Here is a 17,850-nt window from a genome sequence, read left to right on the forward strand (position 1 = left end):
CACACTGGTCGTCGTTGGACCGCAGGAAGAACGACCCTTGCGCCGGCTCAACACCAAAGTCGAAGATGGATGTGATTGGCCAGGTACAGGCATCGAGAGATGTGGTTGAGTCCACCAGCGTCACGGCGCCCGCACCTATCCGCACCATGCACGGCGCCCCCTGCGCCACGGACAGCGGGTTTGTGGAGCGCACGTTGAGGAGTGTGGCTGGAAACGAGCGCCCGCTGCCTGCGGGGTCGGTGGCGTTCTGGACCCCGTCCGTTCTGGGCGGCAGCGGCGGCATCTCGGCGGGGGGTTTGTCCGCACCACCAGTCTGCTGCTCATCGTATGTCTTCGGGCACACCTTCAGCTCGTATCGCCAGTTCAGTGGCGGGCCTTTCGGCGTTTCCAAATAGTCAATCACCTGTCAGAGAAAAGAAAGGGAAGGGAGTGAGCAAAAGGGGGACGCGTTTGTGCGTGCGAGTGAGCGAGTGAGTGAGTGCGTGTGGGGATATGGAGTGGACATCTCTGTCACCACCACCACCGCAACAACAACAACAACAAACAGCAACAACAGCAACAACAGCAACAACAACAATAACAACAACAACAACAACAACAACAACAGCTTCAGGTAAAATAATTGCATCAGCAGCGCCGGCGCACCTCGTCAAGTGACGTGCACTCGCCGCATTCGTGCTCGTTGACTTGGAATGTGCCTGTGGGGAGAGGGCGAACGAGGTGATGGACAACCTTGCCCTTGTAGCAGACCGAGATGGCAAATGCGCCCGGCTGCGAGCTCTCACGCACCAGGAACAGCCCGTCCTGCAGGCCATAGTCGGCGAGAAGGCTCTCGGTCTGTTGGCGGGAAATCTTGCCGTAGAGCCAGGGGCAGGACGGCGAGGGCTGCGGATGATGCGGCTTTGCGCGGGGGCCGGGCGCGACGACGGGGCGGCGCTTGAAGGAGATGGAGGTGCGGCGCGGAGCATCCTGTGTGGGCACGGCAAGCTGGGCGCGCGCGGCCATGGCTGGTGGCTGCTGCTTGGGGAGGGTTGCTGTCTTGGCACGGCCATCATCTGGTGGGAAGACCTCGTCACAAATCACCTTCATCCACTCCTTCATCTCATCGTAGGACGGCGCCTGCAGTGTGTAGGTGCGACCCTGTGTGACGATGCGAAAGTTGTACCGGCTCTTCTCTGGCTCGTGGTGCGCCTCCTCAATGGAGATGCACGTGCGCAGGTCAATCACGCCGCGCGCAGCCTTGTTTGTCTCAGCATAGTATTCCAACCGAGCAGCGCCTTGGGCCGTCTACCGGACGTGATGCGGGGGACGTGGGGAGGATGAGGGAAGCGGCAAGGGAAGCGGTGAGAAGGGTGGTGGAACGAGCCGTGGGCGGGGGAGGGTTAGGCCTGACGCCCGGTGGCAGCAAAGTTAGCATGCAACGCACACACACACACACACACACACACACACACACACACGCTCACGCGCACACGCACACACACACACCTTGCGTTTGAGGCAGAAGTAGCGCTTCTTCCATGCTTTCATGACACCGGCAGGGGGTGACTTGCGCAGCCACCCCTGCTTCACAATGGCGTCGTCGTTCATGGTGAATAAATGACGATGATGTGACGAGGCAAGCAAACAAATCCCTTGGCGTGTTAAACTGGGAGGAGGGGGAGGAGGGCTCTGGATAGGCTCGCAAGCTCCGCTGAGGCAGCGTCTGTGCAAACACAAACGTACAAGCATGGGCGTGAAACATGTGAGCAAGACAAGGTACGATACATATTCCATACAGCCATGACAACAAAAAGAGTGTGTGCTTCGACACTTCATATCTGACACAGCAGCCTGAGGTGCAGCAGCAAGGGTGCACCAACAGTATCCCCAGCAGTGACCATCCCCAGGGCAAGTCAGCCTCTCTCACACACACTCACTCAACAAGAGTGCTTGCTGTTCCACCAGCAGCACCGCCCGCCAGCACCACTCAGCATCATCCCAACATCCCAACAACAAACACACCTCAGCACAAACAAACAACGCGCGTTGCGCTCACCAAACACCAACAGCAGCAGCGGTGAGTTGGCGTCGGCGCAAGAAATGCTATTTAGCGGGCAGCCGCAAATCAGCCAAGTCACTCATTTTCAAAGCAGATTCAAGCACAAGCCCGGCAGTTCTTTTTGTGCTGTCGCGACCACCTCTGTGGAACGGACGATGATGACAGCGGTGCTGCTTGGCTTGTGCTTGCTTTTGTGTTGTTGCACATCCGTGTGCATTGGCAGTGCAAGGTATGATGCAGAGTGTGATGCCATCATATCGCACGCCAAGCAAGCCGCGTACTACCACAACCAAGGCCAGCTCGATGCATCGGAACGGGAGCACGCAGTACGTGTGCAGTGTGTGTGTGTGCAGTGTGTGTGTGTGTGTGTGTGCGTGCAGTGTGTGTGTGTGCGCTTAGTGTGCAGTGTGTGTGGTCTGCAAGGTGTGTGGTCAGTGCAGTTAGTGTGTATGATTGCTGCGAGCGGTGTATGGAAGCCAACCAAGGTGCTGGTCGAAGCCTTGTCTTGTGTACGCCTGGTTTCTGCAACCCTTCTTCATCACAAGTCACCCACGCTCACATCCCTCACAGCTGGCCTTTGAGGCCTTCGAAAGAGCAGTCACCATCGACCCCCACGACCCGCAGGCCTTTGCCAACATGGCCATCTACTCTTACAACTCGCAGCGGTGCGTTGCTGCATTGCCTGCTTTCATGTCGTACTATTGGCTCGCTTCCCCAGGCTGTGCGTTGTGTTGCTGCCGCACTTACTAAAACCCCGCTTCCTCAATGTCCGTGACCCGTACACTGATCCACGCTTGTGCGTTCAGGTTTGATCACTGCCTCGAGTATTGGGAGCAGGTGCTGAAGCGACTCTCTGCTGATGACGTGCAAATGCACGCCGTGGTGGCCGCCAAAATGAGGGTGCGTGTCTCCTACACAAACATTGCGTCCTGGTGCACATCAAGGGCGTTTGAACACCACGCTGCTTCCTCTTCTGCTTCCCCATCCCAGTGTCCCGTGTTTGCTTGTTTGCTTGTTTGTTTGTTTGTTTGCTTGTTTGTTTGCTTGTTTGTTTGTGTTTGTGTGTGGTGTGTGTGTGGTGTGTGTGTGTGTGTGTGTGTGTGTGTGTGTGTGTGTGTGTGTGTGTGTTCCACGGCTTTCGCACGACACCGTCTCCTACAGCGTGATGCCATACACTTGCCACGCCTCTGGTTCATTTTATTCGTGCATCGCACATCACAGGACTGTCGGTTTGGACGGCTGAGCGTCAACCGCGACAAGGCCTACAATGCTGGCCAGGTATCGTCAGCACACGTTTTCGCATGCCTTGCACTGCAGTGTGCATGCGGCTTTGTCCGTGCGCTAGCACGCACCTTGCAATGCCGGAGGGTTGTCCTGGCGCTCATTGTCCTGCGCGCTTTCCACTCTGTGTGTGTGTGTGTTTGCACCTCTCCCACCGCCCCACCACAGGGCAACATCACGGAGGCGCTGGAGTGGGCGCAGAAGCAGCTGGCCATGATCCCTTCCCCAGAAACGCACAGCGGCATTGCAACCATGCTTCTGATGAAGTCCGAGACAGACCCGTCCCTGCAAGCAACTGCCCACCAGCATTTCGAGCAGGTGGAAGCAGCATATATATATATATATATATATATATGTGTGTGTGTGTGTGTGTGCATGCGTGGATGTGTGCGTGTGTGCGTGTGTGCGTGTGTGCGTGCGTGTGTGTGTGTGTGTGTGCACATGTACATTGTACATGAGCACTGGTGTTTGTGTTGTTCATACTGTGTCGGTCACATCACGTGCACCACGCCACTACCTGCCCACTGCCCGTTTACAACGGCTTTCTTGCATGCTCACTGTGTCCAAACACGCCGTTCCCCGTTAACCTCAACCACAGGCAGCGCATATCGCCCACCGCGGGTTTGTTGCGGGCGCACGTGCGCGTGGATGGCGTTGTACGCAATCAGACCGCCTCTACACGGGCTGGCGCCGTAGGAACATGCCTCCCGGCACCCGCGTCCAGAGGCTCGACTCAGAGCACAAGTTCGTTTGGCTTTGTTTGGTTGTTTGCCCAACGTTTGCGTTTGCGTTTGCGTTTGCGTTTGCTTGCTCAAACACGTACTTTGTGCTTCATTTGCCCCCCCCCCCATATGCCAGGTTCAGCGGGAGTGTGCGCCTGCTGTCGCCAACACCAAGCGAGGACGATGGTGTTGCAACACAGACATACACACAGGTGAAGCTGTGGGATGGTGCTCGCAGCCTGCAGTGACGCCATGTGCATGTGTTCATGTGTATGGTCATGTGTGTGTGTGTGTGTGTTTTCGTGTGCTCATGTGTGCATTGGTGTGTGTGTTCATGTGTGTTTGTTATGTGTGTGTGTGTTTGTTATGTGTGTGCGTACTGCTGCAGCCAGTATCAAGTCTCCCTCGTGTACAACCACGCACATGCTCACATACTCACGACTGCCGTGCAACGAACCAACTCATGGAGCAGGGTACCGTCTGGCACATCACGCTGCCAAATGCGGCGCTGTTTGGCAACGACGGTCTAATTGCGCCATCGCCCACACACAACACCGACTGCTGGCTCCAGCTTGGATCAGCAGGTGAGCCAATGTGTCCGTGCGTGTGTGTGTGTGTGCGTGTGTGTGTATGTGTGTGTGTGTGCGTGTGCGTTCGTTCAAGCGAATAAGACGCCCTACGTACAGTCAGCGCCAAGCAACAGACACGACTTACTCCCATCTCACGACGTCATCCCGATCCACCCCCCCCCTCCCCTTTCGTCGCATCAGGCGTGTATGTGAATGTGTTGGCGAATGTGCAGGTGCAGCCGGTGTGGGACGAGTACAGCAGCGGGCAGTTCTTCGACTTCAGTCGCGGTCGCCTCCCGAATCACGGCATGCAGCAGCCCCAACAGGTGCAGCACAGTGCATGGTGGGGGGGGGGGAGGGGCGACATATGTGGATGTGTGTACGCGTGTGAAGATGTGTGGGCGCGTATATATTTAAGGTGTGTGTGTGTGTGTGTGTGTGTGTGTGTGTGTGTGTGTGTGTGTGTGTGTGTGTGTGTGTGTGTGTGTAACTAGTTCCCCTGCTGTCCAAGCGACATTATCCATCAAACCTGCCTTTCCTTGCCTTCACCGTCTACCACATCCTCCCCACTTCCCCTCACCTCAACCCAATCGTCCCGGTGCCAGGTACCGCTGCTTACGAGTGCGGCGACTGTCGTCTCGTATGCGGTGCGCTCTTACTTCCACTTTCTCACGGAAGCGCTCGGCCGGCTCCTCGTCCTCATCGACCTCACACCAGAGGTGGGACGTGTTTGGCTGGTCCCTGCACAAGTGTGTGAGTGTGCGTGTTAATGTGTGTATGTGTATGTGCGCGCGCGTGTGTGTGTGTGTGTGTGTTTGAGCTCAATCCACTTTGTGTGAACAAACATGCACTCATGCACACACACATATTTGCACACACAAATACACACTCACACACATTGCTGTGTGTAACACGATCCGGCCGATGCTGCAGACGACGCCGCTTGTGCTGCCGCAAGACGACACGGGAAACAAGTTCATCACGCAATACCTCGACCTCCTCCCGTCCACCGTTGCCGCCCGCGTGTTCCCGTACGACACAAAGTCTGGTTTCAACGACATCCGACTGCGCGTGAGTTGTGTGTGCAGGTGTGTGTGTGTGTGTGTGTGTGTGTGTGTGTGTGTGTGTGTGTGTGTGTGTGTGTGTGTGCAGGTATACTGGGCATTGTGTGTGTGTGTGTGTGTTTTTTTTTTCTCGTGACAGCAAGCCTCCACATGCGTATTCAGGCGTGCTCATGATACAAACAACAAACAAACAAACACACATACACACACATACACACACATACTTACATTACACTCACCCACATTCACGCTCACAATTGCACATGCTGCGCGTGGTGTCTGCAGATTGAGACGCTTCATATTGTTGACTGGCAGACAACCGACGACGGCAGCGACGTACAGACACATGCGCTCGCCCCGCGCTGGCTGCTGCGACGCGTGCGTGACACAATGACGGCGAACGACGCCGTGAAGGCCGTGCTGCCGTCCGTACACACACACGCAGACCGCCCACTCATCATCATTGCATCACGCAAGGTGTGTATGACGCAACACGCGGACATGTGGCATGAGAAGGCCGACAGGAAGTACCCGAACACAGCAGGGTAGCAGCGGCGAAGCAAACCAAATTATGTCCACAATGACACACGCACGCCTCACCACCACCACCACCACCACCACCACTACCATCATCATCATCATCATCATCATCATCATCATCATCATCATCATCACTAGACGGAGCGCATGCGGATCTTGGACGAGGAGGATGCGTTGATTGGCGCCATTGAGACGGCTGTTGGCAACCACGCGCGTGTCGTTGTGTTTCGCGGACAGGAAATGCCCATTGCCAACACCATCGCTCTCTTCAGCCAAGCAGACGTAGGTCTCCTGCTTCACCACATCAACGATATGTGACAGCTATTCTCTGGGAGGAGGTTGAATGCATTGTTGTGTTCGACCTCTCGAACCGACACAACACACAACACACAACACACACACACACACAACACACGCACACACATGTCATTGGCAGGTTGTTGTTGGGGTGCACGGTGGTGCGTTGGCAAACGTCATCTTCTGCCCGTCAGGCGCCGCGTTATTTGAAATCGGATTCAACACAACGCACACGCAACACTACCGCCACCTCGCCCTTGCCCTGGTGAGCCTGCACATGGGGGTGTTGACGAGGGCTGCACTTTTTTTCGAGATGTGCGCGGCCATGTGCATGAGAGTATGATTGAGGATTAGTCCTTTGCGAGCGGCCATGTGTGTGTGTGTGTGTGTGTGTGTGTGTGTGTGCGATCTGTTCTGTACTTGCACACAGTACGTACCCCTGTCTTCTCACCACCGTGATCACCATAATCATCCCCTCCTTCCGAAATCATGCACACTAGGACCTGTCGTATTCGCTCTCTCCGCTGGTGCCGGATGAGCGCGGTGTTGGGCGAAAACGGGTTGCCTTACCCGATGGTGCTGCTGCTCGCATTGTTGCCGGGGTCACTGCACACCTCAACCTTCCCTCGCACCACGACGAGCTGTAGCGCGCCCGCAAATGTGCACCCGTTTGCTTGCATGTGTTTGTGTATGCACACGAACACACACGAACACACACACACATGTACATGCACACGCATGCACATGCACATGCACAGCAACTGTTCATAGTAACCCCCTTTCCTCCTCTGTGTGGTGTAGCATGCGGTATCAAGTAGATGGCTGCTGTCACACAGTCACGGTAACGGTTTACGCGTGAACGCACACATACGCGCGCACACGCATGAGAACAATGGACTTTGGGGAGCAGACAACCCAATTAACAATGCAAAGAAGCACACAAACATGGACGGGTGTTGAAGACACACACGCGCCGCGTTGCGTGAAGGAACAAAGAAACAAAAACAGACAGACAACAGCAGCACAAAGGACATGACATGACGCGACTGCTTGTCATCATATGACTGCGTGTTGTATCATGGAGACTCAATGTGGCACGAGGTGCCACCAGAGATGACGCAAGACGCATGCTTGATGGTGATGTCGTTGGTGCTGCTGGACATGTAGGCAAAGTGCGCTGTCACCTTTTCGCCAAGCGCGCCCACAACCTCAACCTGTGGTGGATGCACGCACAAGGGAGTGTGAGTTGATTTGTGAATGGGTGTATGTGTATGCGTATGTGCTTTGTGCGTATGTGTGTATGTGTATGTGAGTGTATGTGTTTGTGTACGTGTAGGTGCGGGTGTGCCACCTTGATGCTGGATGCAGTCTTGGTGAAGCCCTTGAAGCGCTTGGACGACGTGGGCACCCACTTGGACAGCTCGCCTGACGGTATCAACAGGGAATGGAGGAGGAAGAGTGGTGCAGTGGTGACATGGCTCGTGGCGTGAGAGTGAATGCAGCGCGCAGCAAAGGCACGCAAAGAAACGTACAGGCGAGCAAGCATTCAACCAAAAAAGAACAACCAACCAACCAAACAAACCGCAACAATACAAACGAAGCAAACAACACAAACAAACAAACCACAACAATACAAACAACCAACCAACCAACAAACAAGCGCGCACTGACCGAGGAAAGCGATGCCGTTGTCAAAGACGGGTGCGGTGTGGTAGAGATCAAATGTGTTTGGGGTGGAGGTTTGGGCTGAAATGACAATGGGAACCTCGCGCGAGAACTGCTGCACACGAAGCGTCGACACATCAAGGGAGGTCGTGTTGGCAACGGCATATGCAACCATCCCCTCTGTCGCCGTGGCCGTGGCAGTGGCATCCACCGTCAGCGTGGACGGAAGCAGGTCAAACGTGTTTTTCATCTCGGCCGCAAACACGTGGTTGAAGCGGTGGCTGCCAATGGTGGAGTAGGTCGCCCACAGCTGGCCCGCGGCACCAAACGCAGCACCAAAGGCCGCGGCCTTGAAGGTCTGGTCGATGGAGACGGCTGGGCGGTCTGGATTCAGCAGCAGCCCGTCCTCGTTGCAGCTGCGCATGATCAACTCCTGTGCACATGCGTAGGCAAAGGAAAAAGGGACCAGGAAGGAGCTCGTGAGTGTCAAGAAGTTGGGGGGGGGGTGTATGTAGATGCGAGGGTGTGTGTAGATGCGAGGGTGTGTGTGTGTGTGTGTGGTGCGACTTTGCTGTTTGTTCGTTCACAAGCAAGTACACAGTTCCAAGCTCAAACACAAGCAACCACCACCACCACCACCATCACCATGCGTACCTTGTTCTGGTACGGGATGCCATCTGCCGGAGTAACGGGCCCTGCAGAGAGCGTGGCCACCGCCGCTTCCCGCCACACGGCGTCATCGTGCCCGAGCGGCCCCGTCGACGCATTCGGCTGCCGTGGCGTGGTCCAGAAGTTGTCCTGCGCACACGCACGCGCATGTGATGTGTGTATGTGTGTGTGTGTGTGCGTGCGTTCGTGCGTTCGCGCGTGCGTGTGTGTGTGTGTGTGTGTGTGTGTGTGTGTGTGTGTAGAACGTAGGTGAGCCTATCAAACCGAACTCGTCTTAGTGCTACCCGAGGCGGCTTTATCTCTTGGGGCCCGACTCTGCCATTGATCATACGCACAGTGTCTCCCCTATACTTACATGAGGCCACGATGGTTGAATCTTAAATTAATAGTGCATCCGCCATATCATAGTTGTTGGAGGACCGGGGTTAAAATATCCGCTCCCAATTAGCATGTCACAACAACTCAAGGGCATGATGTAAAATTTATAATCAAGTCCCGCAAACTCTACCACAACGACAACCACAACTATACATCATCATCATCATCATCATCATCATCATCATCATCATCATCATCATCATCATCATCATCATCATCATCATCATCATCATCATCATCATCATCATCATCATCATCATCATCATCATCATGACGGCCACCTTGAATGGGGCGAGACCGAGTGCGTGTGCGAGGATGGAGGACGATCCGAGTCGCCACTGGTCCGGACCAGCCGCGCCGGGCACATAGTCGTCAGACGCACGAATCTGTGATGGTGGTGGTGGCGGTGGTACCGTGGTGGTGTTGTGGGAACGTCGTGGTGTGAGTGTTGGTGGTGCAACCACACATCGCATACAGCCGTGCGCATGCGTGCCTTCACGCACACGCACAACCACCACGATACCTGAGTGACGGGTGAGATTTCAACGCTTTGGAGTGCGTGCCGCGGGTACGGCATGCAGTACCTGGACAGCAGCAGTGGGATGGGAATGCCATGGGCAGCAAAGGAGTGCACACCACATGAGATACAGGGAAGAGTAGAAGCCATGCAGCACACGCACACGCGTGCAATACGTGCCACCAAAAGCAAATATAAACACACGCCCGTCTGCCCGCACACACACACACACACACACACACACACACACACACACACACACACACACACACACACACACATAGGTACACCCATACACATGGCCAGGGCGCGTACTGGATGGTGAGGTTGTGCTTTGCTGCGGCGTTTCCCATCTGCATGAGCCAGGTGCGGGCCATGCTGATGTTCTTCGTCAGGAGTGGGACGCCATTGAACTCGTTGTACAGCCAGTCCTGTCCCCCACATGTTGGCAGGGCAAAGATGGCTGAGAAATGAGACACACACACACAGACACACACACGCACACAGACACACACACACAGACACACACACGCACACAGACACAGACACACAGACACACAGACACACACAGACACACACACGAAAGTGCACCTGTTCGTAGACGGCGAGCCCCCACTTCTTGCTGCTGCCGAGGAGAAAGTCCCAGAAGGCCTGCTCGAGCGGCACAACCATCGCGTACTTGTTGTCCGAAAACGCAAACTTGCCACCGTTCTGAATGGCATCTGCAGCCACGAGGAGGAAAGTGTGTGTGTTTTGTGTGTGTGTGTGTTGTGTGTGTGTGTGTGCAGAAACGCTCACCAAGTTTTGCACACTTGCAACGGCGCACGTATTACAGACATACGCACAGGCACACACCCACACATATACACATGCACAGAAGTTTGCGACGTACAATCTGTGTTGTTTGACCAGTATCTGTTGTGGCCGATGACGGGCCATTGTGTGATGGAAGTGAACTCCGCTAGGCCGTCCGTGCCGCCTGGGGGAAAGATCTGCGGCATTGCAGTCCAGTTCTTCACGCCGTTCCCGGTTCCTTTGAAGTACCACCTGCACGTGCGGTCAACGAAGCCGACGCAATGCAGTACATGTCAAGGGGTTGGTGTGGAATGAGTGTGGTGACGTTTGACATACAATCAAACCCTATCTATCAGCAGTGGCGTGGAGGTCAAGGGAGTGCAGACTCCAGACGAGCTCGGGCCGCTGCAGCAACGCACCACCACCACCACCGCCATCATCATCATCATCATCATCATCATCATCATCATCATCATCATCATCATCATCATCATCATCATCATCATCATCATCATCACACACCAGGAGTCGAGGAGGATCCAGCGATAGGGGATGCTCTGCTGCTTTGCAGACTCAAACACACCAACGAGCGTTTCGTTGAAGTTGGGCGACTGCGGGTTGTAGTCTGAATGGACCGCAGTGGCAGCGACATGTGGGAGAAAGGGATTGGTGGTACGGGCGAGGAGACAAGGGTTGCAGTTGTGGAGCGTGTTCGATATCATGGTTGTGAAGTATATGCAATCCCATGGACAGCTTGGGTGGTGTGGTGAAGCGTCAGATGATGCAATATGCTCTCAGCAGAGCAGCGCTTTGTCAGGCTCAAAGTCTCACAATAGTAGGCGCCGTGATCCGTGTTGTAACCTACGGCAGCGATACCACAAAGGAAAAAAGTGAGCAACATGGGCGGGATGAGTAACCATGATGTGCACAGAGCAATGGAAACACAGGTGCATGGGTCCAAAAGCATGCATGCATGCAGGCTCACACTCACAATCACAATCACGCACACACACACAACCACAACCACACACACAAACACACACACACACAAACACACACAAGCACGTATGAGCGTGCCTGCGCGTACCGAGGTACTGCAGGGTTAAGTCGCACTGTGCAGGGGCGCTGCTCTTGTTGTAGTGGCGGCGGAGGGCGCGGCCCCAGCTCGTCATGGCATTGTTGACGCCGGTCGTGTTGAGTGTCAGCGAGAATGCCACACTGAACCCGGCAGGCACCTCCTCCACAGAACCAAGGATGCCTGCATGGCCGCCGTTGTTGCGTGCGCGCGTGTGTGTGTAAGTGCATGTGTAAAAGGCATGGCTGTGAGGTGATTGATGCATGCTTATGCACGTGCGGTGCAGGCAAGGCGCTGTGCACTTCATTGTCGTGTGTGCGTGCAAGCATACAGGACGCACCTGCGCGGAGGGCGTTGTCGGTCTTTTCCACGGATGCGGCCATAAACTCGGATGCAGCAGCAAAGACAACAGCATCGTCCGTGTCACGATCAAACAGGACCATTGGCCCAAAGTCTTTTCCGCCCACCGTGCCATCCGGCCACTTGCCTGCAAGCAACGCACGTACATCAGCGAACCGATGGCAGCGCACAGTACAGGGCTTGGGTCACAATTCGCTCGGAAGCTCTGACATCGCGCGTTGCAGAGAACATTCACAAGCGCGCACAGCACACACGCACACAGGCATAGTACAGGGCTTGGGTCACAATTCGCTCGGAAGCTCTGACATCGCGCGTTGCAGAGAACATTCACACGCGCGCACAGCACACACACACGCGCACACAGGCACGCATGCATGCATACACACACACACGCGCACACACCAATGGCGGGCCCGCGATGGGAATCGTCGATGAAAGTGCCAAACCAGCCGGCGCAGCCGAGATGGAGCGAAGAAGGTGGGGTATGGCTCAGGTTGAACGATGGAAAGGAAGAGAGGACATTGTCTGTGGTGCCGGCTGACGTGTTCTTGCCACCAGACACCCACCGCTGCGTGAACATGATGCGATTGCCATTCTCATACACCTTGAACGCCGTCTCAACCTGCGTGCGTGCGTGAGTGCGTGAGTGAGTGAGTGAGTGAGTGAGTGTGTATGTGAGTGAGTGTGTGTGTGTGTGTATGTGAGTGTGTGTGTGTGTGTGTGTGTGTGTGTGTGTGTGAGTGAGTGTGTGTGTGTGTGTGTGTGACGGCAAGGCGGTGTTCCGAGGCGTGGTATGTGGCGCCCTGTCGCTTAGTCGCATGCATGATGTGGATCAGGTGGAGGGATGCGCATAGGCGCATTTCTAGACCTCAAAGCCAAAGTGCACTTGCGATGCTGCCTTCCAAGTGTTGGTGTACTCCGTGAAGGAGCCGTAGCTGTTTGCGCCTAATGAAATGAAAAACAATGACCTGTTGTCAGCGAGGCACGCAGAGATGCGCCCTGGTGGCTATTGCAGGGCTTATTCTCCAACCCGCAGCTCCATGTCACACACACACTCACACGCACACTCACACACATACACACACTCACAAACACACTCTCACAAACACACACTCACAAACACACTCGCACATTCACTCGATCCATTCACTCGATCCATCCCCTGATCGTTCGTGCCAACGTACCGCGCGTGGTGGTGTTCTTCGTGAGGGCGAGGCGAAAGTTGTGGATGCTCAGCCACTCATCGTTGACGTAGAACGCCGTGTCCGCTGATGTCAGCCACGTGTTGCCACGCACGCGTACGTCATAGGAGCCATCGCCGTTGAGGTGCAGCCCTAGCTGTGCATGCACACCACCGAGGTGGCCACTGCACACAACAACAACAACCACAGCCAACAGCAGAGAGCGATGATGAGTCATCATGGCAGGCAGGCAGTTGGGGTGAAACCCGACAGCAAAAAATGTATTCCCTGTGCACCCAGCCATTCGGAGGCCGCCAAACACACGTGCACCTGCTACACCCCAAACAGCACACAGCCGATCATGAGCGCAGCAGCGAAAGGGAGCAAGAAGAAGTCTACATCGTGGGGGTCCTTGGGGCTTGACCCCAGGACAGCCAAGGCATCGCAGCGAATGGGCTGGTCAAGGCCTACCGCTATTCAGCGTGCCGTCATCACGTGTGCGCTGGAGGGCCGCGACATCCTCGCCCGCGCCCGCACAGGCTCTGGCAAGACAGGCGCATACGCCCTGCCGCTCATCAACGCAGTGCTCAAGGCGAAGGAGGAACGCGCAACAACAGCCTCTGGCGGTGAGGATCATGGAATTCTCGCCCTTGTTCTTGTTCCCACCAAGGAGCTGGTGGACCAAACTGCAGACACACTCAAGGTAGGTGCATGTGTGTGCGTGTGTGCGTGTGTGTGCGTGTGCGCGTGTGTGTACGTGAGTCTGTGTGTGCGTGTGAGTCTGTGCGTGAGTCTGTGTGCGTGTGAGTCTGTGCGTGAGTCTGTGTGCGTGTGAGTCTGTGCGCGTGAGTGTGTGTGCGTGTGTGTGTGTGTGTGTGTATCTAACTGTTTGTGTGTGTCTGCCTGTCTTGTCAATGTCTGTGTTTGTGGCTGCACCTCTCCCTGTGTTTTGAAATCATGTGTTGCGGCTGCGCAACAGGCACGTATTCATCCCCGATATCTTCCCTCCACTCTCCACCCCACAATTCCATGCTTGCATGGCGTTTGACAGCAAATTGCAGCACACTGCGAGCAACAAGTGAGTGTCGTCTCCGTCGTTGCATCAGCCTCGTCCTCCCGCTCTCGCAAGAAGATGGATGACGCGTAAGTGCCCCTGATGCTGCGAAGCTCACATGACGGTGGTGGGATTGTGGAGACTGTTTGAGAGTGTCATGGGGAGCGTTTGTGGCAAGGGGGCCAGGCCCAACGTTAACTATCTGTATGGCTCATGTATCAACCATACATCCCCTTGTTTCTGCCAGGTCACTGCTGACGGACCTGCCGGATATTGTTGTTGCCACGCCAACCACTGTTCTCTCCAAGATCCTGGAGAAGGTGTGACTCTCCCCCATCATGCTGTTGTTGATGGCGTGTGCTTGGATATATGCTGTGTGGTTTTGTGAGGCGTCTCGCTGTTGTGTATGCTTTGTATGGCCAAATGGACGCGTGCAGTAAGCCCTGCACGTGCACAATGCACGCCATTGTCTGCACGTGTGCGTGTGTCCCAGTCACTCACGTTGTACCCGCTTGTTGCAAGCTGCTTTCTGTCCACACGCATTCCTCGATTCACCTATTCATCCCAACTTTGCTCTGTTTGACTGACTCACAGCGAGTGGTTGTGACAGACGACTTTAAGATGCTAGTGCTCGACGAAGCAGATCTCATCCTCACATATGGGCACGACGATGCCGTACGACAGCTCTCAACCGTCCTGCCATCCGTCAAGCAGACCATTCTCCTGGTACGATACAATGTCACTCGTGTCTCTTGACGCTGCCTTTTGCCTCTTTCAATCACCATGAACGCACACCACCAAAAATGCACAACGCACAACTGACACCACACAGTCCTCACAAACAAACAAACACACACACACACACACAAACACACAAACACAACACAACACAAAACGTACACAAACACACACAACACAACACAACACAACACAACACAACACAACACAACACAAAACGTACACCCTCCACTCATACTCATACTCACACGCTCCACCCCCACACCGTGTCGGCAGAGCGCGACGATGAGCGAGGACATCCAGGCGCTGAAGAGCCACATTGTGCTGCGGTCGCCGGCCATCATCAAACTTGAGGAGTCGGATCTCCCCGATGACGAGCAGCTGAAACAGCACGCGCTCGTGTGCAATGACGAAGACAAATATCTCAACTTCTACGCCCTGCTCGCACTGAAGCTCCTGTCGGGCAAGACGCTGGTGTTTGTGAACACGGTCAACGAATGCTACAAGCTGAAGCTGTTTCTTGAGAAGTTTTCCATCCGCTCGTGTGCGCTGAACTCGCGGCTCCCCGCCAACAGCCGCCGCCACATTGTCACGCAGTTCAACAAGGGCATCTACGACATTATCATCGCTTCCGACGAGACTGGTGCGGTGTCGTTGCTCTTGGGATGTGATGAGCCAACATGCCTCGCCCAAATGTCTTGCTTGGCTATGTGCATGTGTGTATGTGCGTATGCGTGTGTGTATGTGTGTATGTGCGTGTGCGTGTGTATGTGCGTGCGTGTTTGTTTGTTTGTATGTGTGTGCCTGCCTGCCTTCGTGTGTTGTTTTCTAATTCACGGTTCATGTGCACATGCGCCATCTGTAGATGGTAATCAGGGCAAGAAGATCAAACCGCGCAACGCAAAGTACGGACAGCATCCCTTATGTTATTGATGCTTGGCGTCTCCCATGCATCCTCCCAGCCGCACACACGCACACACACACACACACACACACAGCACACACACACACTGAGCACACACAGCACACACACACACACACCGTTGAGTGCAATGCAACTGCTTTCAATTGACCCACAACATCACTCTAGCACTCAGCATCACTCCTCCCTCCTCTCCTCTTCCGTGTCCTCGTCCCTGCTCCAGGTTTGTTGCGAGCGACAATGAGTACGGTGTTGTGCGTGGCGTCGACTTCAAGGACGTCACCAATGTCGTCAACTTTGATTTCCCGCCCACCGTCGAGCGATACGTCCACCGCGTTGGCCGGTGAGCTTCCCGTCCACATGTTTGTGTGTGTGTGTGTGTGCGTGTGCGTGTGTGTGCGTGCGTGTGCATATGTGCGTGTCTGTTTGGGCTGTATGCGTGTTATTCAACCCCTCCTCACCACCTCCCCTCGTTCTCACCAACCACTCAACACCAACACGCGTATAGCACTGCTCGGGGGCGGCAGAGCGGGATTGCGCTGTCATTTGTTGATCCGCGACAGCGGTCCGCGTTGCACAGGGTGGAGAAGTTTCTGCAGGAGCAGGCAAAGGCACAAGACGATGACGACGAGGATGTGGATGGCAATGATGAGGGTGGCAAGGCAGAGACTGAGATTGATGCGCAGGATGGGGAAATTATCAAGCCATACACGATTAAGGTGTGTGAGGGGGGAGTGTGCCATTGACGACAAGTGACTGTGATTTAGAGGATCACTTTGTGGCTGACACACCTGCTGCACGTATCGGGTGGTGCTGTCATGCATTCATCGTGCGTTCATTGCATACGTGATGTACTCACACCCGAACACCACCACAATTTTGTCTGCTGTTCACCACCTTCACGTCGCTTCACTGCATGACCAGGTGGACGTTGTGAAGCCGCTCAAGTATCGTGTCGACGATGCCATTGCGCACGTGACGAAGCGTGACATCGACCTCGCCATCCGCCGCGACATTGAGCTCCAGCTCCTCAACTCAGAAACACTCAAGGTGGGCGTCTGCGTGCGCGTGCGCTTTTGTGTGTATGCTTGTGTGTGTGTGTGTGTGTGTGTGTGTGTGTGTGTGTGTGTGTGTGTGTGTGTGTGTGTGTATGCAGTCACACGCATGTGCACATACACACACAACTGCCTCTGCTGCGGATGTATTGGCGTACTGGCTATCGCATCCTGAACCCAACCCACGCTTCTTCCTCACACCTCCCAATCGCTCAACCCTCCCTTCCCCTTTGTGTATTCCTTGCCTGCAGGCACACTTTGTGGAGAACCCGCGCGATCTGCAGGTGTTGCGACATGACACGGTTCTGCATGACGTCAAGGACATCAAGCCGCACTTGAAGGATTTACCATTTTACCTCAAGCCCAAATCCACAGATGCACAGCGGCTTCGTGTGTCCAAGAAGAAGAACAAGAACAGCAAAGGCGGCAACAGTGATGGTGGTCGTGGCGGTGGCCGTGGTGGTGGTGGTGGTGGCCGTGGTGGCCGTGGAGGTCGTGGCAGGGGGCGTGGTCGTGGTGCTGGTCGTGGTGCTGGTCGCGGTGGTGGTCGTGGTGGTGGTCGTGGTGGTGGTGGTGGGGCCAAGAGCGGTAAGAGGCGGTCTGCCCAGGACCCTTTGCGGTCGTTCAAGTCTGCGAAGCGATCATAGCCGCAACAACAACTGTGCTTCATGCTCCGATTGATGATGAGCGTGCACTGCCCTGCGTTGATGCTACGGGTCCTTGTTCCCTTTTCGCCTCTTTGTGATGTAGTTTTGTGTGTGTGTGTGTGTGTGTGTGTGTGTGTGTGTGTGTGTGTGTGTGTTTGTACATGGTGTGATGCAGTGCGTGTCTTGTCTACATACTCTATGGCACATGCAGGTGGCGATTGCTACACTGCTCCAGTACAAACTTTACGAATGGAAGGGGCCTGTTAGACACAATCACAAG

At 55.0% G+C, this 17,850-nt stretch overlaps 4 protein-coding genes across 4 annotated transcripts in view; 2 read left to right on the top strand and 2 right to left on the bottom strand.

Moving 5' to 3' along the window:
• Positions 1-1,590, bottom strand: part of PTSG_04120 (uncharacterized protein) — a gene marked incomplete at both ends in the record, with an annotated part of 3,413 nt that extends 1,823 nt beyond the window's left edge. The window contains 3 exons of the mRNA XM_004994959.1: positions 1-403; positions 646-1,287; positions 1,489-1,590. The exon at positions 1-403 is cut by the window's left edge and continues 109 nt beyond it. Of these exons, the coding sequence (XP_004995016.1) occupies positions 1-403; positions 646-1,287; positions 1,489-1,590 (1,147 nt within the window). The remainder of the gene's footprint in view (positions 404-645; positions 1,288-1,488) is intronic.
• A 492-nt stretch (positions 1,591-2,082) lies between these two features.
• PTSG_12129 (uncharacterized protein) lies at positions 2,083-7,454 on the top strand (the record flags this gene model as incomplete). The annotated part of the gene is made up of 15 exons (XM_004994960.1): positions 2,083-2,367; positions 2,612-2,706; positions 2,848-2,941; positions 3,263-3,319; positions 3,491-3,640; positions 3,921-4,066; positions 4,181-4,256; positions 4,517-4,628; positions 4,815-4,939; positions 5,219-5,332; positions 5,547-5,684; positions 5,963-6,154; positions 6,356-6,499; positions 6,654-6,779; positions 7,015-7,454. The coding sequence occupies 15 exons, from the start codon at positions 2,083-2,085 to the stop codon at positions 7,159-7,161; spliced, it is 2,001 nt and encodes a 666-aa protein (XP_004995017.1). The 3' UTR covers positions 7,162-7,454.
• Positions 7,351-13,423, bottom strand: PTSG_04123 (uncharacterized protein). Its single transcript, XM_004994961.1, has 16 exons — positions 13,158-13,423; positions 12,842-12,918; positions 12,376-12,595; positions 11,954-12,100; positions 11,626-11,796; positions 11,370-11,399; positions 11,061-11,163; positions 10,636-10,790; positions 10,335-10,465; positions 10,059-10,174; positions 9,750-9,810; positions 9,508-9,612; positions 8,834-8,977; positions 8,186-8,612; positions 7,866-7,939; positions 7,351-7,728 (listed from the first exon to the last, which is right to left on the bottom strand). Exons 1-16 carry the CDS (start codon positions 13,393-13,395, stop codon positions 7,591-7,593), a joined length of 2,337 nt encoding a protein of 778 aa, XP_004995018.1. The 5' UTR covers positions 13,396-13,423; the 3' UTR covers positions 7,351-7,590.
• A 24-nt stretch (positions 13,424-13,447) lies between these two features.
• Positions 13,448-17,729, top strand: PTSG_04124 (uncharacterized protein). Its single transcript, XM_004994962.1, has 10 exons — positions 13,448-13,857; positions 14,206-14,297; positions 14,456-14,528; positions 14,803-14,934; positions 15,223-15,589; positions 15,812-15,851; positions 16,092-16,211; positions 16,377-16,587; positions 16,793-16,918; positions 17,175-17,729. The coding sequence occupies exons 1-10, from the start codon at positions 13,516-13,518 to the stop codon at positions 17,568-17,570; spliced, it is 1,899 nt and encodes a 632-aa protein (XP_004995019.1). The 5' UTR covers positions 13,448-13,515; the 3' UTR covers positions 17,571-17,729.
• Positions 17,730-17,850: the final 121 nt, after the last annotated feature.

Source organism: Salpingoeca rosetta (genome assembly GCF_000188695.1).
Source record: "Salpingoeca rosetta unplaced genomic scaffold supercont1.9, whole genome shotgun sequence".
Taxonomy (NCBI): domain Eukaryota; class Choanoflagellata; order Craspedida; family Salpingoecidae; genus Salpingoeca; species Salpingoeca rosetta.

Excerpts from the sequence above, each read along its gene's own strand:
- PTSG_04123 (XM_004994961.1), bottom strand. The coding sequence starts at position 13,395 with ATGATGACTCATCATCGCTCTCTGCTGTTGGCTGTGGTTGTTGTTGTT. Across the intron at positions 11,797-11,953 it reads CGACAACGCCCTCCGCGCAG|GCATCCTTGGTTCTGTGGAG; the intron begins GTGCGTCCTGTA and ends GCGGCCATGCAG. Across the intron at positions 8,613-8,833 it reads GCATCCCGTACCAGAACAAG|GAGTTGATCATGCGCAGCTG; the intron begins GTACGCATGGTG and ends GCATGTGCACAG.
- PTSG_04124 (XM_004994962.1), top strand. The coding sequence starts at position 13,516 with ATGAGCGCAGCAGCGAAAGGGAGCAAGAAGAAGTCTACATCGTGGGGG. Across the intron at positions 14,298-14,455 it reads CGCAAGAAGATGGATGACGC|GTCACTGCTGACGGACCTGC; the intron begins GTAAGTGCCCCT and ends TGTTTCTGCCAG. Across the intron at positions 14,935-15,222 it reads TCAAGCAGACCATTCTCCTG|AGCGCGACGATGAGCGAGGA; the intron begins GTACGATACAAT and ends CCGTGTCGGCAG.